Here is a 25246-nt window from a genome sequence, read left to right on the forward strand (position 1 = left end):
TGATTCTTCACCCCTCTGGATGTGTTTTCTGCTGCCAGCCAGGTCACAGCAACCACCTTTCTGGTGGGAACAGTCAGCATGGGGAAGTCCCCAGAGACCCTCACAGCATTATGCACACAGCAGCTCCAGGAACAGCCTGGCACAAACAAGGACCAAGGAGTTTCCAGCTCCCTTTCCTTATCCCTCTCTTCAGTTAGATGGAAAGAGGAGTATCCCTGTTGTGCTGAGCCCTGGAAGGATTTATGAGTTCCACATGGAAAAAGGAGAAATGGTTCATGTAACAATGTTAGGACTTGATCCATCTAGATACAGCTTCAAAGCTTCAAATGGCAGGAGAGGCTTCCTTTTCATGGAAACAGTAGTTGTGACATTGCTTCCCATAATAATGAATAAATATTATTAATATAATTAAAATAAAACAAAAAAAAATGTAGAGATGCTCTTTATTTTGGGGAAAGATTTTGAACGTGTGTGGCCTTTTTCACGATGCATACACAAATGTGAGAAGGAAAGAAAGCAGCATCAAAACAGCACCAGTGAAAGCAGCCAGGAAGCAACTCTGTCAGCATTACTGAGAGCAGATTCGTTCATGATGTTCTGCACCTCATCTGCACACATATGGATAAATACATTTTTTCACTCACATGACAAGTCCATTGAACTCCTGCCAGACTTTATGATTCTGCATTGACCCACCAAAACTCAAAATAGATTTTCTTGGTGGTAAAAATCCCCAATGAATATAGAGGCTGTTATTTATTCTGTTCCATCTTTGTTTTAATGTCAGTGAAAATGCAAATACACTGGAGTATAAAATTGCACTTTCCAAATGCACACTGATAGTTCAAAAACCTGGAGTAAAATATAATTTCTGCTGAAGTCAATAAAAATTCTGAGGGACTTTATTGAGACAGGATTCAATACCTTAAAATGCTTTAGCATTAAAGTGAGTGCTGCTCTAAATATGAAAGATGATTTATTGGAAAGCAATACTAGGACATGTCATACCTCATCATGAAGATTACCTTGGGCTCATTATCACTTTTTCTCCTAACTGAACTTCAAAGATCAGTATTAGATGGCTGCTCATATTAAAGGAGTTCTGTTAAAGGCAATTGTGCTTCATATTTTGTACTGCTATTTAAAGAAAATTCTTTAAATCAATTACCTAAAAAGACCAAGGGACAAAAACAGAACGGAGGAAGACACATATTCTAAACTGTCAGATACCCTCCCCATCCCATGCTTTCTTAAACACAGGAAAATTTTTTTCTCTTCTATTATAAACTGTTCCCTCATATGATGATTTAATTTTACAACAAGCTGAAGCTGGATTTCATTGAAGACAAAACATTTAAAAAACCCAACCCAATAAGAAACCCAAGAAACTGAAGATGTTTTCTTGATGTGTGTGCATGATGATATTGTGACTTAAAACAGCTGTCAGAAACGCAGAAACAATAAGAGATGCTAATGTGAAGGGCTCAAACAATGACAGCACGTTTGCCCGCATGCTTCCTGAGCTGGTATAGTGCAGGAAAACAGTTGCTTGGAAAGTTGTCATTATTTCCTCTTGTGTTGATCAGAACAGACTTATAAATACAGCCGGATGTTTCTGTCAAGAGGAGCTGTTGGTTTGTGGCAGCATAACCCTTGTTTTCCAATGACCATGGAAATACAGAGGAAATTTTCTCCTGGCTGCTTTAAAGTGACAGCTTTTAGCAAAAATATTCAGATTTAATTTAAATGTACTATACAGTTAAATATTAGATTAAGAGCTAATCTTTTATTTCTAGTTGCTTCTGCTTTGCCAAGACTTTCTCAATTCACCACTGACCCAATTTTTAAAAGTAAAAATATTGTGACACAACCATGATCCCAAGCCTTGGCAGAGTGAGGTTCATGTTTGGACTTGATGATCCCTAGAGGTCTTTTCCAACCTAAACGATTCCACGATTCTGTGACGTGCTCACTTTATCCCCTAAGGATGTTTTCAAACCACAGATGTGAAGAAGGAAAATTGCCCAAGTAACGTGAATCTGAGATTAAGTCACATGGAAAACTGATCCTCTGAAATAGGCAGGGACCTTTCTACAGCATTTAGTGGGCTTTTTCAACCCTTCCTTTCATATGTGGATGAGCAGCAGTGGGAGCACTTTAATGTGATTCATAGGCAGTGGCACGGCTGAGCCTGCTCTCTCTGCACAGCTTCACTGAATCCCTCCTGGGCCATTTCATCATCCACTCCCTACACCCATCAACTCTGTCCCCACTGGCACAGGCCAAAACTAGACTAACTCTTTGTCTCAAATCTTTGATTACATTTACAACCCCCAATAACTAATTTAGGTCAGCACTGCTGCTGGCAGCACTATTTTAATTTGTATTCCTTTCTTCTGTTCTTTTGTGTTTTGTTTTTCTGAAGTATATGGGTTTGTCTTCATGTGATATCTTTGAGCTAACATGCATCTGAGGAAGGCAAAAGGAATTTATTGCATTTTGGCTAATACTGAGGAAAGGGGAAATTGCCTACATAATGAAACAGGAGATGCAGTTTGAACTGTCATTTCTCTCGTCTCCATAGTACTGGATACACAAATATAAAATATATGATCTACCTCCTCCTTCAAACATATCAACATACAATTAAAACCCACAAAGCTTGACAACCTGTTGTCAGGTTGTTTAAGCAGCTGTTTCAGAATCTGACAGACAAACTTATAAACAAAACGTAGAGTACCAGATCGTGGGATGAGGCAGCATCATCACGTGGCTTCCTCAGTTATCTCAAAATTTGGAAAACAAAAAAACAGAGGAATACTTTTTCTCCTTGAATAAATAACAGTTTAATTACATTATAGAAATAAAATATGATATGGTAGGAATACACTGGAAATCTTACAGAAATACTATTCTGCTACTGGTAAGTAAATGATCAAAGCTACTTTTCATGACAATCTGAACAGTACTTGTGTACAAACTATTATACAGGTCGCTAATGAAAAATATTGCAACATTTGCAAGAATGTTACCAGCTCAAACAAACATCTAATGATACAATATTCTTCTAGGAGGAAGTAATAATGTTAGATTTACAGACAATAAAGAGTTATGTTCTCCACTTTGAAACACTGGAAATAAAAATCTCAGGTAATCTGATTTCTTTACCTAATATAATCACAAGGAAAAATTTTCCTTTCACTGTGAAACAGCATCCCAAGAGACCCTGTCAACAGTTTATTCAAAGGTAGTAGTTGAGATGTCACAGCAACTTCAACAATGTTCCTAGCCTACAATTACAGACTTTTTAGGCCACTGCTTGTACAGATGACTTTTTTTTTAATCACTTATTTACATACATTCAGCCCAATAACAGCAGGTAGAATGTGCTGTCTATCTCACAACAGACACACTAAAATTTTCATCAAAAGGCCAGTGCAAGATGTGGATAGTGATTGCACAGCACTGAGGAGATTGTATCATACAAATATACAATTAGACTGTCGAGAATCTAACTCTGCACACGTATGACATAGATGGTCTTCTCAGTACATACGTGACACTTGGAGTTGGTAAATACACATGTAACTGCAGCTAGAGGTGGTGGGTGGATGATGATGATGATGATGATGATGATGATTGTGTGGGTGGCTGTGGAACAGTGTCATTTGGCTGTGCTATCACTAAGTGAAGGTAGCCAACTGCAAATTAGGAATACCTAAAGCTGAAGTGTAAGTACAGATTACCTTGGAACGGCAACAGATTTTTGTAATGAAAGAACAGTTCTACTTAGTGTGCAACATGTAAGGAAATTGTTGCCAACTCTTTAATAAATGGTTCTAAGTGAACCAATGCAGTTCCCAGAGCTTTAGAAAAACTTATTATGCAAATGAAGATACTGATGATAGACAATAACATTTCACAGAATGCTATTTCTTATTATATCAGTAAGCACCAAGTGAAGTGCCAAGACAGCCCCATTGTCCCATGATTTATCATAAAATTTAGAACTTGAATGCACAACAAAACTCCACAAAGTTTGCATTTAATTCACAAGAAGACAGTTTCAAAAATGGCTCTTAAAATACCCTTAACATTTCAAATGGGCTTTCCCCCACTCCTCTAAGAGGACTGCTTTAGGACGGACTAGACCTAGACGTAAGAAAGAATCTTTCAGGAGGACTTTACATCCTCCAGGAATCCTCTGCAATCCACTGGTTTTGGCTGACTGCAGTGGGCCCCCTGAGAGCGTGGTGCCCTGTCCCATTACACAGATAAGCTGTAGGGGAGGTGGATGGACAAGGAAAGTACCCCTGACTCTTCCAGCTGTTGCTCAGCATCTCACCTGGTCCAATCTTATCTTTAAAACATGCCATCCCTCACCAAGCCTAAACTTGGAGCCATGTGCAGCCCCACAGAGCCACTGGCTGGAAGGAGCTGGGTGTTTGTTCAGCCAGCTGCTCTGGCCTGCACTAAGGGAGCCAGAGACCTGGAGCTATCACCCCCTTCTCTCCCTACTGAAGCACAAGGATGGGCGGCAGGGCAGTCTGGATTTGGCTCCACTTGCCCTGTGTCACAGAGAAAGTCACCCCTGCTTCATTAAGTGCCAGGCAGCTAAAGGACCAAGCTGTGTTTTCAACTATTTTGGTAGAAATCTGACAGCAGGGTGAGGAAACAGTCTGAAAAACCATGGCAGCAGTGTAGAGGATCCCAGACCTTATGACTCAGAAGAGAATCACAGAATATCCATGCTGCAAAGACTATCTGGTAGCATGTTCCTTGTGACAGTCACAGGCTGCAGAAACTGTCCCACCATGGAACAGAGTCACTATTTTCCTTCAGTAACTTCTTCCTGGTAGTGTCAAACCTTGTCAGTGGTTTCAGAGAGATGCACCTCAATGCAAGCGATCAGATTTGAATACTCACAACATTAAAACAAACTACAATTTACTCCTGGCTTCCTCAATCTTCAGGCCCACCATCAACACCTGCAGCATTTGTCAATGCAGGCTCATTCCATGCTCGCTATCTCTCCCTTTATTCTCAAGTGCAACTGAATGGTTGCTTCCTCTAGCACATGGATACACACTTCAGCGTGGATCAAGATGTTCTTAATATGGTACTTTCACCAGTAATCCAATTGGAAGAACTCAATTTTAGAAACAGGATTTGTGTGCAAAGCGTGCAACAAGAAATACAGTTACATTTGGTCGTAGTGTCCTATCTTAGCTATGCTACCATGACTCACACTGGTTAGAATACTTACACACACACACACACACACACACACACACACACATATGTACACACACAGAGATATTTATTTATATACACGCTCACACAATAAGAAAATGTCTAAGTCTGACAATATTTCCTCCTCTATTAGTGAAGACGAGAGTTTGGCATCTCAGACTCTGAATCTGTTTAGACCTGGGATACAGGAATGTGACACGCTTCAAGTATACATTGACTGCACAGTGGTAACATCGTACATTGAGTCTGACACAGGCTGTCTTCAGTGGTCCAACACCAGCACATGGCTTAAAACAGATGCCTGTTAAAGGAGCCAAATATCCAGAACCTTTGCTTTTCAGTACTCATATTCAGGCAACGCCCAAGAGCAGGGCAGTAGTCTGTGCAACCAAAAATAATCCTTCTGTATAAACGCAGTGGTATTTAAAAGTCTGAACCAGTGCATTCCTTTCCCACATTCCTCCTCTATTCCTCTGTTGCTGTTAAGTCTCATATGCATATGAAAGTAAAAGGTAGTGGGGAAATAATTTTAGTAGAACACAAAGCCTCTCCTCTAAGTCCACAGAAGACCACTAAAAGTGTAAAACTTCCAAAATGTCTCATAGGAATTCTTGAAATACAGTAAGTGTTTTCAATGGGGTTTACATATCACGTTTCACGTTATTTCCACGGAATTCTACCTTATCACTTTGTTTAATCAGACAAATATCAATAACACATAATAAAACAGCACACAATTCACGGGACACAACACGTTTTACAAAACCTCTAAACTCAGCACTGCTGCTTTTGGAAAAATTCAAAAACTCCTATTACTTACAGACATGAAATACATTTCACATTGAAATGAACAGCGTGATTACAAGGCTTTTTTTCTTATTTGATGGTATTGGTTTAGGACGCATTATTTTTCAATTAGATTTCACAATTCTTCACACCCCCAAAGGAACGATTGCTAATCTGGTATTTTGTCTGTCCTCTTTCAGGAAACAGTATTATTCAGTAAACAGCTTTTGAGAAAAACTTGTGAAAATTTAGCTAGAATCCCTAATTGTAAAACCTGAAGAACCGGCTGATGGTAATGCTCTTAACACAATCATTGCTCAGTTTACAATGACAAACCAAAAAATATTACAGGAAGGTACAAACACGTTAAGCCATGGGTTTGGTTTTCTTTTTGATTTTTAAATTTTGTTTTTAAACTTAAACTCCTTTTTCCAAACACTGAGAAGTCTCTGACTTACAACGCTTCAGCAGTTGTGTCTGTGGAGACAGACATGGTAACTTTGGCAATCTTAACTGTGCTCTTAATGCAGCTCTCGGCAGCCCTGTGCACGTTCCCCGCGTTGTTGGCGTGTTTGTGCTGGCAGTCAGACTCCATGCTGTTATCCAGGGGCTGCGCGGTCCCTTCGCAGGTGGGGAACATGCTGCGGAAGGCGTGTCGCAAGTCCTTGCTCCTCAGAGCGTAGATGATGGGATTCACTGTTGAATTCAGCAAACAGAGCATGCTACAGAAGGCAAAGATAGTCTTGATGAGCTTGTTCATTTTCCCAAAGACATCGTACACCATGATGGCAAGGAGAGGGCCCCAGCATATGATTAGAACAACTAGGATAAGGACCAAGGTTTTGGCTAACCTGATGTCCATACGAGTTTGATCGGGTCTAGTGATCTGTACCTTACCATCCTCCGTCGACTGAATGATTATGCTTTTCTGCGTGCCTCGCTGCAACATGCGAACAGCGTGGCTGTGAGCCTTCCACAGAATGTACATGTAGGCATAGACAATGAACAACAAGAGGATGCTGGTGACCCCGATCCAGAACATCAGGTACGTCTCATCGATGAGAGGGAATATGTCCGAACAAACAGAGTTGAGCTTTTTGCAGTTCCAGCCGAGCAGAGGAAGAACGGCTATTACGATAGCGATGGTCCACATCACACAAAATGCTACGACAGCCTTTGGTCGGGTAACAATCCTTTTATAAGCTAGCGGCCTGTGTATAGAGATGTACCGGTCTATTGCCGTGAGGAAAAGGCTACCTACAGAGGCGGTGAAAGAGGCTGTAACTCCACCCAGTTTGAACAAGAAGACGTTGGGGCTATCCTTCCGGTGGAAAACATGGAAATCCACAAAACTGTAGACAAAAATCACACTGCCCAGGAGATCGGCCACAGCTAGGCTGCCGATGAAGTGGTAGGAGGGTCTACACCGGAGGCTTCGGGAGTGGAGGATAACGCACAGGACGAGGAGGTTCTCTAGGACTGTGAAGGTGCCCAGGGTGAGCGACAGCACAGCGATGGCCAGCTGCTGGCTGGGGTTCAGTATCATAAAACACTCCATATCCATAAAGTTCTCCCCGCACTGTATATTCTCCTCATTTTCCTTAAAAGTGGACAGGGACTTGTTGTAAAACTCTGTGATGTTGACCTGCTCTGAGGGAATAATGCTCAACAGGGAATCATCTCCTCCAGTCATTTTTTCTTGGAAAGGATCACCCCTGAAGGAAGAAAGAGGGAACTTCTGGGGGTAATACCCCAGCTTGGATGCCATGTCGCCTTTCATGTCTTCGTACTGGATATCGTTGGAGCCCACGTAAAGGAGATCTGTCGTGATTGTTCGGAAAGTTGTATCTGCGAGGCCATCTAGAATTGACTTCATAACCCCAGTCTTGTTGGTTTCAGAGATACTCGGAGGATGGAAAAATGCATCAGAGGAAGCCCTGTACGGGGAAAAGATCAGACTTCATTAACATAAACAGGGAGTCAAACTCCTCAGACAACTTAGCTGAACTGTGTCAAACAAAATCAACCCTTCTCTGGTATTCAGTACAGTTCTAACTTTGCCACTGTGGGAAATCAGGGTGGGTTGAGCACTTAAGAGAGAAATCACCTGGATTTCATTAAAACTGAATTACACTAAGAAGCAACGTGAAAAACAGAGACACAGGGAATTGTTTCACAGGAAAGAAATTTTCATTTCTTATCAAAACTTTATGAGCTGCTCTACCAGAAAGATATTTTTCTCAGCTTCTGATTGCAAAGCACCTTTCAGACCAATATTCCTTGGGCTTGCTTCATTTAGATAATACCAAGTGCCACTGTGGGAGCAGCACTAAACTGAGTCACCACCTTGAGGGTTTTGAAAAATTAACAGAAAGGCAAGAGGGACAGAGCCATGCACTCACAGTTCACCCAGTATGCCTCTAGATTCTTACCTTTCCTGCTATGGCAATCCGAGGTCTATTAACATACTGAATTTGCTACTGTAAATTTATTAGCAAGGTATTTGATCAATAAATATATAGATTCATTACACTCATAGACAAAGATTATTCCTTCCTTCTCCTAAGCAAACTAAGGTACTGGGATGTTTGAGCAATATAAGTGAGGTGGGTTACCCAGCTGTTACCCAGCTCTCAGTTTTAGGCAAGGTGACCAGCTGCACTATGTCAGTGAGAGAATCAGTGCCTCAGTCAGGGCAGTTCAAGTTTGCCTAGATAAACACGGCACCAAATTTAAGCAGTGGCCAAAATTCCAGGCAAAACAAACCAGGAGCTACTGCTTCTGCAAGAAGCATTGCAATGTAACTTGTACCCCCTCAAAAACATTGTCCCCTCCAACACTGGGGGGACCCAGCAGAAGGTCCCCAAGTAGCCAGCAGTCTCTGAGATCTGTCAAGTACAGCCTTTGCTCACGGATGTTCACTAGTTGTGGAGAACAACTAGTCAGGATTCCCTTGGGAGAGGACCCCATCAGCCCATGAGCATGCATCAACCTATAAGACAAGTCTTACAGATCTTGGTATGCTGTACTCCTTTATATTACTTTGCCAAAAGAAAATGCTTTGAATATGGATTGAACATCTGCTTTAGGGCCCCCTTCCACCACCTCAATGGATAAGAGTGATCTGAATACAAATAAGAGCCAGAATCACATTTTGTGGGCTACAAATATTCCACATCTGCTATGAGACATCCCGATGATTAATCAGCAACAGGAGCAAACCAAGCTTCTTCTTGTTTTTAGTATGGAGGAAATCGTTGCACTCAAGAAATCATAGATGCCAATACATAGGCTTGTACTGACTTAAACTGTTCAATTTACACAACTGACAATAAATGGTCAGAAAGGCTAGAAGAGTTCATCTGACAAAACCAGAGTACTGATTACCCCAACTCCTAAAGAGAAGTCATGCACAGTAGGTACCACTGTTCTCTTTTCCCATGAAAACTATAGGAAAGAAGAAAAGAATGCCTCTCTGCAACAACAGCAGTACTCAAAAATACATGAAATCATGAGCATTTACAAAGAAGCAGAGATCACTTGGCTGATGATATATTTATACTGTCCTTATAGCATGTGAACGCTCAAGACTTTTTCCATAGCTCTTTAAAGTCCTACCTTTTATTAAGCAGGTCTGGACATTGAGTATTAAAGGGAATATATGAACTTAGACCTTCAGAAGACACTGCAACTCCAATTCTGCAAAAAAGTATGAGTGCAAACAAGCCTTACCGGGATAGTTGCAACACACAAAATATACTGGCTGAGTCAGCTTTTGCAGACACAGTTTGCTAAGCAAATAATTATTAGACAGACAGACAGTATTAAGGAATTTAATTTTAAGGGCGTGAGCAGTGAGGGAGGGACATGTTACTGAGTGACATTAAAAATGAACAGCAATCATCTAATATGGAAGGTACTTTTCTGTTTTATAGCTGTTCCTAGAGAATATGCAGATGTTACATGCTACAAAGATGACTCTGCTGATAAATCTGCTTTGGGTGAAGTTTGGCAACTTTAAGCTTGGCTTGTAACACCATTTTACAACCGGAAGTGAAAAATGTCTTATTAATTTGAAAACTACCGGAAAATATTAAATAAAAAAGTAGTTCTATACATATGTCAAGATTGCTGTGGCATCCTCTGCTATTCAAGCTTATTTTTGACAGAAAAGAACCACTTTAATGAGTAAAGCCACAGCTCCATGTCGAGAAGATTACATCTGAGGAAAGCTTCATAAATTGTATTCAACTGAGCACTTGTGCTAGAAAGACAAACAAATTGTTATGAGGTAGCTGATCCCTGCTGGAGTCATGTCAGGTACAGACTTTCTCCGAATTAGGTGCTATGCAACCCCTACCTTTATTTGAAATACAAATGAAAGAACACGAATTCTTGTGTGCTCTTTTGAAGGTGGCAGTGAGTTATGTGACAATATCACTATGCATGCATATGCTATGCTAACATTGTTAATGGGATCGAGAGAGGCAAGTCTTACTTCGAATGCCAATGATTTTTTTTCCTCTGTATTTTAACATTGAGATTATTACAGTAATTTTCACCTTATTGTCTCTGCAAAGAGAGTTTTCTTTTAGAGTACTTGAGAGTTCATTAGTAGTGTAGTTTAGGCTTTGGGGGATGCTGCTAACATTAATTTTGGTTTTGTTTGCTGCTGGGAATATCCTAATTGGAAATTTCTAGCAGTATGTGTGCATGCACCTATTCAAGCTGCAGCTGATTTTTATTAAAGTTGCAGTAAAACAACCATTTGCCTGATCTGGAATTACACTTTACAGGAAATTCATTTATTTTAATTTAGATACTAGCTTATCCCGGTACAAGCTCGCTACTAAAATGCACTGAAGAGATCAGTGAGGTTTTCCATAGCTGTCTGGTGAAAAGAAGACTGGATCTTTGGCACTGCAGATATCAGGTCACAGGTGTTGCACAATTTATCATAAAAAGAAAAGATAGTGAAAGAAGCAGTGCCAGTGCCGCACACATTTTGGCTTTGGGCATTTCTGTACAAATCTGGAGTGGCGAGCAGGCAGCACACCATGCAGCCACACTGCTCTTTGCAGCTGGCCTCAACACAATCCAAACCTAACCTGCCCAAGAGCCATGACCATCTCCACATGAAATACTCCAGGAGCCACTCTGGCTTCTCAGAGCTTCCACAGGGAAGAATTGTCCTCCACACAGGTTCATCCTCTCTCCCTGGGGCTGGAGTGACAGCTGTATGCTGCAGAAAGCTCCCCTCATAGGCAGAGTGGCAGTAAGGGAGAGCATTCCTGCTCTGCCAAGAACTCTCCTGCCCTGCCAGGATACACTCTTCCAGCTTCTTTGAGTTTTTAAAGCTCTCAGCTCAACTGCCTCATTCATTTTTAAAACAGCTTTTAAAAGACTGAAACGGAGAGGCTGCACCGATACTGGCACTCAACATTTTTTGTGTATTTCCACAACTGCATGCAGCAATTCACAGTAAGTACTGAATTATGATTGCAGATGAGAATTAAACAACAGAGAAGAACTTCAAGGATCTTTTATCTGAAGACCAGACCAGAACAGTCATAGCTGAGCACCATTTTAGACCTTTCTCCCATCATCCAGCAGCTGTGGATGGGCACTGCCAGACCAGCTGTGCAAAGTGACTGCCACTAGATGGAGTGGCTTTGACAAACTCCCGGCTTAGTTGTCTGCAGCAACACGCGTTCAACTTCCTTCGGCCCTTCTCCCCTAACTACTTCACCAGGAATCAAACACATGAGCTGTTAAGCATCACTTGAAGGCTGCAGACACAACTTTGTATGGTTCTGCCTTCAAAGTGAAAGAATTAGTGAAGAGTTGAGGGGGCAAGCTTTACCAGTGCCCTCCACTGTGTGGTTACATTTAGCCTTAAAAGATGCTGGTAACTCATCATCAAGGACAACGGGAGAATTATACCTCCTCCAGACTTCTTGTTGGTCCACAATACCAGTTCACTTGGGGAACAAGTACATGACTTCATTAAAATCCCATTACCTATCTTCTCCTGCTGTTCTAAGGTAGAAGGAGAACTGGAAAAGAGCTGAATTTGTTACAATTTTCAAAACAGCATGATTGATAAAGCAACTTTAATAGCCTGAATAGAAGGAGTGAGTATTTATGCTCTTCCTCAGAAGTAATTACGAGCAATACAATGATGATACCGATAGCTGCAGAAATGTTGACATTGCAAGAAAAGGAATCAAAACAAGAAAGGGAAATCCACAATCAAACATTTCTGGATTACACTTTAGAAAATATTTTGATCTGTGTGTCTATACATTTCTTCTATGATAATCCTAGTTAATTAAGAACAGGCTAAAGGACAAGTAGGAAGAATTCAAACAATTCTGAATGCATAAAAATATACAAATACACTCTCCTCCCTTGTAGCTTATAAGGTTCTAAGTCATTCAAAGAAGAGCATTATCTTCTGATAAGTTTGCATAGTGACCAGTAACTGGGACTACTCCCAAACTGGGTCCACAAAGTACTACCACAGAAGAAACAGCAGTAATTTACACTCATATGCAGTCAGCTGTAAAACTGTGAGAGAAATGAGATCTACCATGGTAACTGCTGGCCTCCAGAATTAGAACTGTCCTATAAAGTGAAAATTTATATAGCTAATAATTACCTTATCCCATATGGTGATGGACAATACAGCTTCGAGGACAGAACAAGGTTTCCAAGCCTTGGAGAAAAAAATGTGCAGACTGAGAAATGGCACTCTCAGACTCAGTAACACCAAGTAAGGAAAAACACAAGTTGAGAAGAATGCAAAGGCAATGTTACCACTATCCTATTTACTGGTTTACTACTCCATCTCCAAAACTGTGCTACTCCTAGGCTAAAAATGGCAAATATGCTGTCACTCCTAATTCAGGAAAACTAGCATTCATTTCAGTCAGAATTCTCTCTGTGTGAGGGGTCAGGAAAGAGCACAGACGCTAGGAGAGGAGCAAATTAGGGATGTTATCTTCTAGATACAGCAAGGCACTATCAGCTATGGGGTAAACTAGGGCAGGCAAGTAATGAACCCAATTTTGTTCTTATGTAACATGATCTTATCTTTGGCAAGTTGAACCTTAATTAGCAAGAAGGCACAGCTACATGGTTATTTGTGTTAATTAACATACCGTTTGCACACTAGCAGGATAAGGGCTGGGCTGTTCCAATTTGTGGGCAAATAGCTCCTATGTGACACCCCCCAGCATCCAGCAGCTGACAACCTGAACAAAAACAAAACAAGGGGGAAAACAGGGTGTTAATTAGTGATGGACAATATTTCTAAAGGAAATAGTATTATTTCCTCCACTCAAAGTTGGTGGGATGTGTGTATCAGTTTGAGCACAGGTGATTTGCAGGTACAGAGAAAAGGAGGCTGCACCTTACATCCCAAAGAGCCAGAGCATATACATGTGTCTAACATCATTGAGGTTTGAAAGCAAGGCTGAAGTCCTGTTCCTTCAGGTGCAGGGGAAGGACCAAAACCTTGCACTCTGTGAGCCAGGTGAACGTGCTGGCAAACTCTACATCCTGCTGCCCAGCTCTGAACTGTTCGAGTTGGATTGAGAGCTAAACATCCAGAAATAAAGACACCAACTGATATCCAAGATGCAGGGTACATGCCTGATGAGAGGCGTAGCTTGAAGCCTTTCCTCTGAATTAAGCAAACCAAGAATGCACCTCCTGCATCCCACAGAGATGCAGAGGAGGAAGAGTGAGGGCAGCTGCCCCGTCTGCCTGTGAAAAATCTCTAGAACTCCTGAGGTCACCCAAAACTCCTCAGCTTGTAAAATACAATCCTTTATACAATACATTTCCTACCAAGTTGTAGACAAGATGAAGTACTGAAGTCACAAACCAGCCAAGGGGACCACCAGGATCACATTTACAGGAAACTAGAGCTACCTGCTTTGCCCAGCTTTTGGGAGAAGGGATGGAAGGCAGATGGTTATTTTAAAACTGTAAAGATCTTTCCCAGTTTACTTCATATTGTCTTAATTTCATCTAAAGATATAATTTTGAAAGAGGATGAGGGGTTTTGCTGAGTATGAAAGACTCAGATGAAAGGAAACAGTGAAGCAATCGTGACCTGGTTACTTGCTTAAAATCAGCTCCAGTTTAGGGACTAGTTTCCAATAAAGGACATTCTATTCTTCTTTTCCAATAAAGCAGAATGAACAGATAATATGAAAAGTTAGATATAATGCCGTGGTACTTACATTTTAAAGAAAATTGAAGAAAAGTGAGTGGAAGCTGGTTAATTTTGAACTCTCAAAGTATTTCACAAAAGAGTTCATCTCAAATTTTAAAATTACAACAGAAATCTTGTCATTTCCAGCCTCTTCTCTAGCCATCTTTAATGCCAAAAGGTGCACGCACTTATTGCTGAGCAGAATTGACATAAATGTTAAATGGGGACAGGGAAGACCAGCCAGGTGCAAAAGAGATAAGGGCTGAACACTCAATCTCCTGGAAGTGCCTAGAAGAAATGGCAGCTTAGTACACAACGTGTAGTTCAAGGGAGAGAAGTAATTTGAAACAACAGAGCAGGACATAAAAGACCAGGATCCAATGGATGCTAAATGCTAAAGGTCTCCAGAAGAATGTAACATCTAGAGGATAAAACTGGAGAAAAGCCACATTTATTAGGAAGAAAGAGAGAGAGAGAGAGAGAGAGAGAGAGAACCACTTCCAGAAAAGAGAAAATAGCTTCCATGCAATGGCCAGAACAGAACACAGAAGGTCACAAAGTTGTTACAGGACAAAATATTAGTGAACTTTATTAAAAGAGTAAGGTTTAGAGAGAGAAAGATAGCAAAAACATCAGGCTCCAGGGAGAATTCTCATAAACTGCACAGAGTATACGTCTGCCTTCTCATACCCCCTCAACAAACCAGCTGTAACAAGTTTTAATTAAAGAAATCATGAGATAGCAAGGAGATGCCGAGAGCAATAGTAATGTGGGTTAAGTTATTGGTGTGGTAGGGATTGCTAAGAGAGAGGAAAGGTAACTACTGTCCTTATACTGGGAATAAGCCATCTCCAGGTGAGACAGGAACAAAGTGGAGAATGGAGAAAGGTAAGAACGGAAGACCCAAATTGAAGTTCCTCAGTGAGGCAGGGATACAGATTTTAGAGAAAGAGAATTGCCTTTGTGATAGGCTGGAGGAAAGCAGATCAGGTGGAGAAGAAAATTCACAAGAGAAAGCCTCCCTCCTCTTCTGAGCTGTGCGAACTTCAGCGACACCTCCATAAGCTTAAAGATAAAGCTAGTGGGATTTTTCAGATCTCACCATAAAGAAAGAACAGATCCACTGCTTGCTCTACAGGCAATGACTTGCTCTTTTGAAAGTCCATTTCTGATCTGTATTCAAATGACGAAGAAAGATGCAAAGGGCTCTGAGAAGCCATCCTTGGTAAGGTCAAAGAAAAAGAGAGCACTGTACACAATGAAAATTGCGACCAGGCTGGGGACGTTCAGATGTTAGCTGAGCAAATTTGGCCAGGGACATTAACAAAAATCAAACTACTTAAGGAAAATAACATTCAGGATACAGACTTCAAAGGTGGAAAGGAAGAGAGTGCTCAAATGGAGCCACTGAGTGACCCATATGGTGGACAAACACACCAGAAGTGAAAAAGAGGTTCACAGGCAATGGCAAAAAGTTAGTTCACAAAAGACCAGCAACACATTGCAAAGCAACATCCCTTCTACCTGAGTCTTCCAGAGTCTGCCTCTCCTGCAGACTTTCTTTAGGCCATCAGGTATTGACAATACTCAGAAGCTAGGACAAAAAGGCTTTTGGCAACCATGATGTCCCGTGCCACCAGCATTAACAACGGACAAAAATAACCACTCCCAATTAAAAAATGAAAACCATTTTTTCATTTCTGGAGCTGTCTGGCCTTTCCTAAGGTTTAAATAAGCTCAGATAACTGTTTGCATAGTTACATTCACAATATAATGATATTCAAATATACTGCCTTCACACACACAAATAACTTCTGAAATTATTTGCCAGCATATTAAGCCACTACACCAGATTGCTTGGCAATGGTGTATGTCTTTGAAATATGCAGATGCTTTTCTTTTTTTAAAAAAAGAAGAGAGGGAGGGAAGAGGAGAAGTGAAAAAGAATTACAGTATAATTTGATATCCAAGTAGCAGAACAACAAATTGTGGAGAGACTCCAACCAATATTATATCAGACTTGGAAAAATAGCTAAAATATACTAAGGGATGAGTTATGACTTTATATATATAGGTATACCTCTATGCATAAACTTACAAATAGACATAAACAAAAAAAACCACATGCCTAGAGGAATAACTGAAGTCTCACAAACCCTACAGTATGTCATGCATAAACCCAAATTTCAAGTGCTAGAGTACACGCAGACAAGTGTAGGTACAAAAAATATAAGCAAGATGATTGCTGAACATCCTTCTGAATCCCCTTATATACACAGCTTTTTCTGGCTAAAACCAAGAATCTAAAAATAATATATTTGTCACTGAGATCCTGCAAAAGTTATTTTGCATGTATATATACATATGTCACCTAATATTCCAGGCATGTGTGGACTTCAGTGCTGCACTCCTTAGAACAAAGGTACAACTAACTAAGAACAGTGATTTCTGAGAGCATGTTTCACATACTCAGGAGAACAGGAAGGTGGTAGCCCCTCAAGATCCTAAACATGAACTTTGAAATATTTCCTACAATGCAGAAAGATGGAAACTACTCCAGTGAGGGCTGAAAGAGAATTGACAGTACAGACCTGCTCCTGCTCAGTACTTTGTAGTAAGTAAACACATCTTTCTTAAGAATACATAATTGCCATAAAAGAGGTTAACGCAGGACGAGGCACTATTTGATGCCATCTAGCCTCAATCTACACAAACAATACATCTGAATTGCATAAAACATCCACTTTCACCAACAGTCCAGCCAAGGTATAAGAAGCGAACACCATACTAACATTCACTGTAACGAAATACCTATTTTGCCTATAATTTGGATGTGGCCCGTTTCACCAAGAAAGGATGTTCCTACTGAAGAGAGGCAGAACCAAGCTTGGGGTGTACATCACCATAATGCCCCTGCATGAGGCACAAATGGCAGAATAAAATGTGCTCCGACCTTATGTTGCAAACCCAATCATTTTTCACGGGCAACAATGGCACCTTCGGGAAAAAGGGAAAAAAAAAAAGTTCTTTCTAACAAGAAATTGATTTATAAGTCTTTATAGCCATTTCAAAAGGACAGGTCATAGCTGGTTTCAGCAGTCATTAACAAAGCCACACACTTTCAAAGGGTGTGAGTTTTGTGGGGGTATCCTTATCCCACCAGCAGTGATGGGATGTGCACTTTTGGCAGCAGTACAGTGCCAGTCTAGAAATGGAGACATACAGAGCAGTACTGAGAAGACAGGTTGTCACATTTTTAACTTTGCATTAATAACAAATGCTCTTGCTGCCTATTCTGGCACATTTGCAAGCTTGCATTTAGGTACAAGGGACTTGCATGCATTTCCACTGCAGATAAGAAAACAAGAGCAGCCTTGTTATGATTAAAAGGGTCTATTTCCCTCTGCCTTCTGTCTTGTGTGTCCATCTGCATAGCTGCTTTGAACTTGGCCAAATCCCAGTGTTAGGGTCGCCCACAGTATGAATTTTAAATCATCAGCAGACTGTGAATTTGCTGCTAAAAAAAAAAAAATCTCCAAATTCTCAACAAAACGGTCAATGAGTGGTTTTGTAGAACATTCATCATGTTACTTAGCCTAAACTATTTCAGAAATTGCAGCAAAAAAAAAAAAAATTACTTTTTCATGAGGACTGTCACATAAAGACAAAGTAGACATCTGGAAAGAAATTAAGAACAATCACCATTGAGAAAAATGAATTCTGCAGATGCCTAGGTAGGTGACTGTATGACTACAGAGGTCAGAAAGTTTGCATTTGAAAAGTAACAGTAATTTTCATTTAAACCATGCAGAATTAGAGAAACTAGGTGAGTGGAAGACAGTGCATGAGACCTGTAGAATTAAGAATGGCAATGCATTCATAAAAATCTTGGGCAATCCTAAACTAATATACGAGTTTGAATTCTTAGTCTCCTCACCTACCTCACCTCAACTCAAAAGAAAAGAAAACCATGACAGCTTCTCCCTCTCTTAGTGCGTAGCATTTTCAGCACCAAAATTCCCAGTGGGATGAAAGCATTTTGAGATGGCCACATTAAAGGCTGAAAGTCAAAAATGGCTTTAAAAAAAAAGAAAAAAATAAGTTATTTCTTTCTAAACTTCTGCTGCCCAATCAAAAACTTGTAATAGGGGAAGTTAAAGAAAGGTTTGCATTGGTTAAGACCTGTCAGTCCTTCAACAGTGCATGAAAGCCTTTAACGGGGTCCTTTATGCAACTGAGCTCACATCATTCATCAAAGAACAACAGCCAGGATCAAAGGCATCCACCGGCTCATCCTCGCAATCCTACAACCTGCTTCCACCTTCACCTTGAGTTTTATAGGTATTTTGATTCCTTCCCGTTGAGTTTAGGTGTCACAGAATGGTCAACGAGCTAAATTCTCATCAAATAAGTCAATTTCTTCACCTAGCCAACTTTTTTTTCCCCTTCTGGCAATAGGTGCCTGCTGGCTCACTAAAACAATTATTGTTTTTATGAATTCTGCTTTAAAATGGTTTTATTCAAATGGTTCTGCCTCTTACTCCAACGATCAACAGCTAATAAAGCAAAGCTGTTACTCGTTGCTACAAAGCTAATTTTAACCTCAAGCAAATCAGGAATTACACATTCATCTTCTGAACTGTTTAAAGGTGTTACGTTCATTTCTTTTATGACTGATTTAATAAACTCTGCCTGCATAATAAATATTCCTGCTATAGTCACAGGGCTTTTTTCTGTTCTTGAGAAGGAAAAACATGCTAGTGGTTGATATGAGGTATAATACAAAAATAATTAAGCACAGTCAAGTAATTTTTGCCATGCTGTACATTTTGTTATTAAATATCATATTCAGTATTGCTCTGATTCTTCGCCTTAACAGCAATGCCACCCCCAGCAGAGAATGCCATATTCCTTTAAGAAAGGGTGAACAATAACAATGAAAACAACACGATGCATCTAAGAAAAAAGGGAAAAAAATACTACACCTTTAGCAGGTTCAAAAAGCTACACTGGTTTTGGTTTTTTTTCTTTTTTAACCCTAGCAGATATTCAAGGAGAATTTTGCTATCTGACTCTACGTTATGTATGTCCCTTTATCTTCTGAAAAAAAACCCGAAAACATGTGCCAAAACTCTTCATATTTTAATTTGCTGTCATACATAAAATAACAGTGATGACAATTTTAGAGAAAGAAGGAAAACTATGGATTTCATCTTCTGACACCATTTTACTTAATCAAACTGCAATCACAGTAATGAGCTCTCTCCTGCCAAAGGCTTGGTACATACCTCATCCAGGGGTATTCTCAATGGAGATTTGCAGACGTCTTTGAGACAAAAAGATGCCCATTTGAAATAAGCCCTTCTGGTATACTCAAAATTATTTCTCAACAGATGAAGATTTCACATGACAAACGCTGCATGAAGTTTAAAAGGCTCACTCTTTTTCAGCTCTTTCCCCCCCAGACTTCCAAATTTCAGACAAAAACAAACCAACCAACAAACCCTACTGATATTCCGAGGATGCTGGACGACTAAGTGACATTTTTTTAACGGAACATCATTGCGCGCAAAATTGCGAACCGCCTTTTATTTCGGTTACAGCCTCAAAGACAGAGTTTTGAGAGGAAAAGTGCACAGGAAAGCCGGGCTGAATGCCACCCGCTGTATATCAGCAGCGGGTCAGGACGAGAGAAAAAACCTCCGATGTCAGATAAGGTCCTGTGGGAGCCCGGGAGGCTACCGGCTCCGCGCACAGAAGAACAGACGCGTGTTAACCATAAGGCCACCAGCCGCCCGCACCCCCGCCCGCAGCCGGCTCCCCTCGGCCGCCGGGTTCCCCCTCCTCCGGCCGGGCTTGCGGAGCCGAACCGCGCTCCCCGGACCACCGGCTTTTCCCGGATGGCCCCGGGCTCCCTCCCGCTGGCCCCAGCCGCCCGAGGCGGCGGCGCGGGGCCGTGCCCGGGGCAGAGGCGAGACCCGCGCGGTGCCCGGCGCCGCCGCCGCGATCGCCGCGGGACGCAGCGGCGGGTCACGGAGAGGGATGCTCCGCAGGCAGCCGCCTCCCCTCCGCCCGTTCCGCCGTCGGGGCAGGCGGTGTCATTCCCCGAAAACCCCCCCTCCCACCCACGCCGCCAACAAACTTTGAGGGGGACGACGGGTCCCTGGCCCCCGACCGGGGGGCACCCGCCGCCCTCCCCTGCCCCCTCCCCGCCCGCGCCGTCCTTACCCTCCACACGGCACCGGCCGCGCTCCCCGCCTGCTCCGGCCGCGCCGACCCCCGGCAGGGAGCGGGAGCGCCGCCCCACCCGGGCACCCCAGCACTGGGGAGCGCCGAGGAGGCGGTGCCGGTGAGGGGAAGGAGGAGGTGGGAGACTTCTCCCCCCGGCTGCCTCCCCTTCTTCGCTTCCCTCCCCTCGGCGCCTCCTCTCCGACCACCGCCGCCCTCGCTCGCCCTGCTCAGGCGGCACGCCGGGCTCCGCCGCCCTGCCGCCGCCGCCGCCGCTCCATGTGCCGCCCGCCCGCCCCCTCCTCCGCCGCCTCCGCCCGCCGCCGCCTCGGCGCGGGGAGGCAGCGCAGGAGCCGCCGGGCGCCCGGCGTGGCTCCGGCACACGCCGCCGCTGCGTCCCCCCCGCCTTCCGCCCCGCTCCGGTCCCATTTATGAAGCCCGGCGCCCATCACGTGTCAGTGTGTGCCTTTTGTCCCGGCCCTGGCAGCACCGGGGCGGACAGGCGGCGCTGGCCAAACTTCGCCCCGGGGGAGGGACACAGGAACATCGGGGAGCGCCGCAGGGGCGGGCGGCGGAGAGCGGGTCCGTGTCGGGCCGCGCCCCGCCGGCCGTGGGCGCCGCCCGGCCGTGAGCCCCGTCGTGCCGGCGCTCCGCCGCCGCGCCCCCCGGCCGGGCGCGGGGAGCGGGGCCGGGGGAGGCGGCGCGCCGGCCCCCGGCCAATGTGGAAGGCAGCGCCTCCTCCGGCCCGGGGGGGCGGACGGCGCATCCCCGCCGCGGGGACCCGGCACGGCCCCGCCGCCCGCCCGCACCGCGCGGGGACAGCGGGGACCCGCGCCGCTCTCGCTCCGGGACCGCGGGCTTGGCGCACCCAGGGGACTGCGGAAGTTGGCGGCTGTGGCTGCCCTCGTGGGGCGTCCTTTCCCCGTCCCAGTGTTTCCTGTGGAACACCAGCGTTTTGACATACTTTTATTTCCATTTTTCTCGCTACCCTAGTCCCGCCTTCGGTGTTTTCGGGCTTACACGACAGCCGTCATGGCAGCCCTCAGAAGTGATGGGGATTCCCTCATCTCTGGGGGGCGAAATGGCTCCAAAGGTGGGCAGGCAATGGGCATAACTGGAAAGCTGAGCTTTATTCAGCAGCCAGTTCTTAAACACTGTAATATCTAGCTGGCTTTGATCGCGTGGTTCTGCCTCTGCAGTGTCATACATATGTATTTGTCTTCACACGAATTAATACTGAAACATGATAAATATTTATAGTTTGACATAGTGTCTAAAGACATTAACTGGTCCATCTACCATTTACCTGAACTGGTTCAACCACACACAGAGGAGGAATATGTGATTCTCCTTGTTTATCAGGTTTGAAAAGCACTCAGCTCTTCACAAGTGATGATCAAAGGTTTCAGGTGGCTGTATTTTAGGGGTGTCCAATTCAATATATGCCTGCCATCTTGCAGAGACTCTTCCTCCTGAAGGCTTCTCAAGCTGGGCCCCCAAGATCTGAGGCAACCAAAACCTCCAGGTTCCATCCACCAAAGTGCATCTGCCGAGAAGCACAGCCTCATTCTCAGAATACAGTGTTTTCCCTGCATCGAGTCCCAGAGTGAGTCTGTGAGATCATAATTACTGACTATAATTTTTCAGCCACTGGCTCTTTCTGATGGTAATCGTTAAATTAACAAGAAAGGAGATAATTTCAAATGGCACTCCATGTGAGAAAAGTGGAAGGGGAAAAAAAGGCCAACTCATTTGTGCCCAGCTTGAGTTTCTGGTATTAGTTCGTCTGCCTGGTCATTTTGGAAGTGGTGGAAAGTAAAAAGAACTTTATTTAGGACTGTGTTAAATCAGATCAGATTTTTCTTTAGCTGTGCATTTCAGAAAGTACTGACTTCTCAGAGGACTAAGACTTTAATTTATTGAAAATATTGAGTACTTTTACTTTCAATGTGAACCTACCAAGATAACCTTTTCTTCCATGTTTGTGGAGGGACACATCCCCTTTGCAAGTCACATCAAGTGGACATTACCAGATCAAAATCAGCTTGCTGAGGGAATTTAAAGGAATGTTGTACTGTTTATCCTACCTCCACATTTTTGGCTTGCTAAAGATTCCCATCCTGAACTGAACATTACTCCAGTCTTGGGATAATCCTTCTTTCCATCACTTCTCAACTTGCATGGTAGAGAAGGACATTGCAGGGTTAAACATGTAGCCATGGCCACATATTGAGGGTTTTTCCCCCTTACAGTCCTGCACAGTTGCTACTGCTTGTTCGGCCTACAAGTTCAACAGGAGACAAGATATATGGGTAGCCAGAAGTTATTCAAGCAGCTAGTTCTCAACCTTCATAACCATGGGGCACCCTGGGATGCCTAAAGTCTTATACACCCCAGCCCCTCTTCCAGGATCCTGCTTTCAAATTTGCAATTTTGCAAAGGAAATGTTGCAATCCTGTGATGTCTGTTCCCAGTGGAGCTGGTTTGAAAACCTTTGAAAAAGTGGCTTTCCACTGGAAAATGCAACCTTGTCAAAGCTGAAATGCTTTGCAAACTTGTGTTGGTTGCACTGAAAATGTCATTTAAAAAAGAGTAAGTGGTAGAGGGATGTTCTGACAGTGTGGGAATGTCTCGTTGTGACATTTCCAAGCTAAATGTTTCAATTTCTTGCTTCAAAATGAGTTTTGGTTTCAAAATATTTCATTTTATATTATATATTGCAAAATAATACAAAAATTTGGAAAGCTTATTACCATCAACAAATCACTTATTACCGTCAACCTGAAATTAATGTTTTCCACAGCTTTCTCAAGGTAAGAATTCTGCTATTCTGGTTTGGAGCAAAATTTTAAACTGCAAACACCTAGTGAAACAAGAGTAACTGAATTTTGCTGGCCTCTCAACCACATGATGGAATTCCAGAACCCAGCTGCCTTTTAAAGTGCATGACTGACCACCCCAGGTACTATTTTCTCCTGATTTGGGCTGTCATAAAGTCAATTCTCTTCCTAGTAGCTGGTGCACTGCTGTGCTTTGGATTTAGTATGAGAATTGTGTTGATAACACACTGATGTTTTAATTGTTTCAATGGAGTGTTTACACTAAGTCAAGGAGCTCTTGGCTTCTCACCTGTGTGTAGACTGGGGGCAAAAGAAGCAGGGAGGACATGGAGCCAGGGCAGCTGACCTGAACTGGCCAAAGGGATATTCCACACTCTCTGATGTCATGCTCATTTTGTAAACTGGGGAGAAAGCTGCCTGGGGGTTACTGCTCAGAGATTGGCTGGGCATCAGTCAGCAGGTGGTCAGCAATTGCATTGTGTATCACTGGTTTTGTGTACTCCAGTTGCATTGTTATTTGTACTGCTGTTATTATTATGCATCACTTGTTTTGTAAATCCATTCCCCCCCCTTCATTTTCTGTCTTATTAAACTGTGTGTATTTCAACCCATGAATTTTGCTTTTTTTCCCCCCCAAACTCTCTTTCTCGTACCTCTGGGGGCAGGGAGTAAGTGAGCAGCTGTGTGGTGCTTAGTTGCTGGCTGGGGTTAAACCACGACATATTGCAACTGGGATTTCCTTCAGTTCTTATTTCAGGAAGAAGAGGCAAGAGGGTAACAGATGAGATAATCCAGCTGATCCTATGCTCTTTGTAAATTGCAAATTCTTGCCTTCTCAGTCAGATTTTTTTTTTTTTCCCCAATACTTTTATTTTATATTTTTATGAAAAATTAACTTTGCCACTTCAGGAACGTTGTCATTCATCCATTAAGCTTTTTATTTATCTATTTAGGTTGATCAGAGATACATTATGAGACCTGGATGATTTACTTTGAAAAAATCTGTACAACAATCAGGTTAGATGTTTTGGTTATCTCAGAAAGATCACTTGCTTCCTTGTTTTGTACACCCTGCAGCACCATAACTACTTTCAGGATTTCTCCATCATTTCTTGTCAAGAGTGTTTCCTCCTGCTGCCTCATATAAACTCAGAGGCCTTGCTCACTTTTCTCTCCTCATCCATAGGTAGAGCCAACCATCAAACAAGACATAAATGATGCACTTGGAAGTATGCTCATGGAGGAAGCCAGTACACTGTTTTTATCTGGTGTCCTGCCCACAGGCAGATTGATTTTCACAAGGTTTATGTGGCAATTTCTTAAATCATTTGCAAACAAGAGAGAAGATTTGTTCTTATGTCCAGTTCTTAATTTAGAAGGCTGTCTGCTTCTCCTAAAGGTTTATCTTTATCTATCAATTTTAGGGAACTTTTCTGCTATGATAGCAATGAACGCTATGGGTGCACAACAACCTTTCCACCACTTCTCAGGCATACACTTCCCAGTCTTTGGAGAAGGTCAAGGAGGGTCTTCACCATAAGTACAATTCTGCCCCTGCACACCGTGAGGATCACAATAGAAATTATTTTGGACATGGAGAATGAAAGATTGAAAAACAAGACCTTAAACCTTGGCCATTTCCTGTGGTAGCCTTCTCCCCTCACAGAGGCTTAGGAACCAACAAGTTCAGGTGCTGCAGCACAAACAAGTACTCCTAAAGCAACATAATTTTTCAGCTTTTCTTCATTTTCTCTGCAAGCTGTCAAATGAGCAAGGTCAGTTTGGGACCCACCAAGTCCTGGTTGTCCTCCTTACTTTTTATGGGATGTTGGCCCCTTTTTTTCCATGCTGTTGAGCACCCGCAGTTTTTACTGAGTTCAGGAAGAGCAACATGAGCTCAGCCCCTCGGGACGTA

The 25246-nt window shown here is 42.8% G+C and overlaps 1 protein-coding gene across 7 annotated transcripts; it reads right to left on the minus strand.

Moving 5' to 3' along the window:
* Positions 1 to 429: 429 nt before the first annotated feature.
* CNR1 (cannabinoid receptor 1) lies at positions 430 to 21376 on the minus strand. 7 transcript variants are annotated; one of them, XM_021545717.3, is made up of 4 exons: positions 21360 to 21376; positions 13203 to 13295; positions 12701 to 12757; positions 430 to 7976 (listed from the first exon to the last, which is right to left on the minus strand). In XM_021545717.3, the coding sequence occupies exon 4, from the start codon at positions 7913 to 7915 to the stop codon at positions 6494 to 6496; it is 1422 nt and encodes a 473-aa protein (XP_021401392.1). In that variant the 5' UTR covers positions 7916 to 7976; positions 12701 to 12757; positions 13203 to 13295; positions 21360 to 21376; the 3' UTR covers positions 430 to 6493. The 7 variants fall into 7 exon arrangements, with proteins under 7 accessions (XP_021401392.1, XP_021401384.1, XP_021401345.1 ...); XM_021545709.4 differs by lacking the exon at positions 21360 to 21376 and adding an exon at positions 20492 to 20690; XM_021545670.4 differs by lacking the exon at positions 21360 to 21376 and adding an exon at positions 19552 to 20172.
* Positions 21377 to 25246: the final 3870 nt, after the last annotated feature.

The sequence above is a fragment of the Lonchura striata genome, chromosome 3, assembly GCF_050655825.1.
Source record: "Lonchura striata isolate lonStrDom1 chromosome 3, ASM5065582v1, whole genome shotgun sequence".
Lineage (NCBI taxonomy): Eukaryota > Metazoa > Chordata > Aves > Passeriformes > Estrildidae > Lonchura > Lonchura striata.

Excerpts from the sequence above, each read along its gene's own strand:
- CNR1 (XM_021545670.4), bottom strand. Across the intron at positions 12,758-13,202 it reads ATCCTGCTAGTGTGCAAACG|GCTTGGAAACCTTGTTCTGT; the intron begins GTATGTTAATTA and ends TTTTTCTCCAAG. Across the intron at positions 7,977-12,700 it reads CCATCACCATATGGGATAAG|GGCTTCCTCTGATGCATTTT; the intron begins GTAATTATTAGC and ends TTCCCCGTACAG.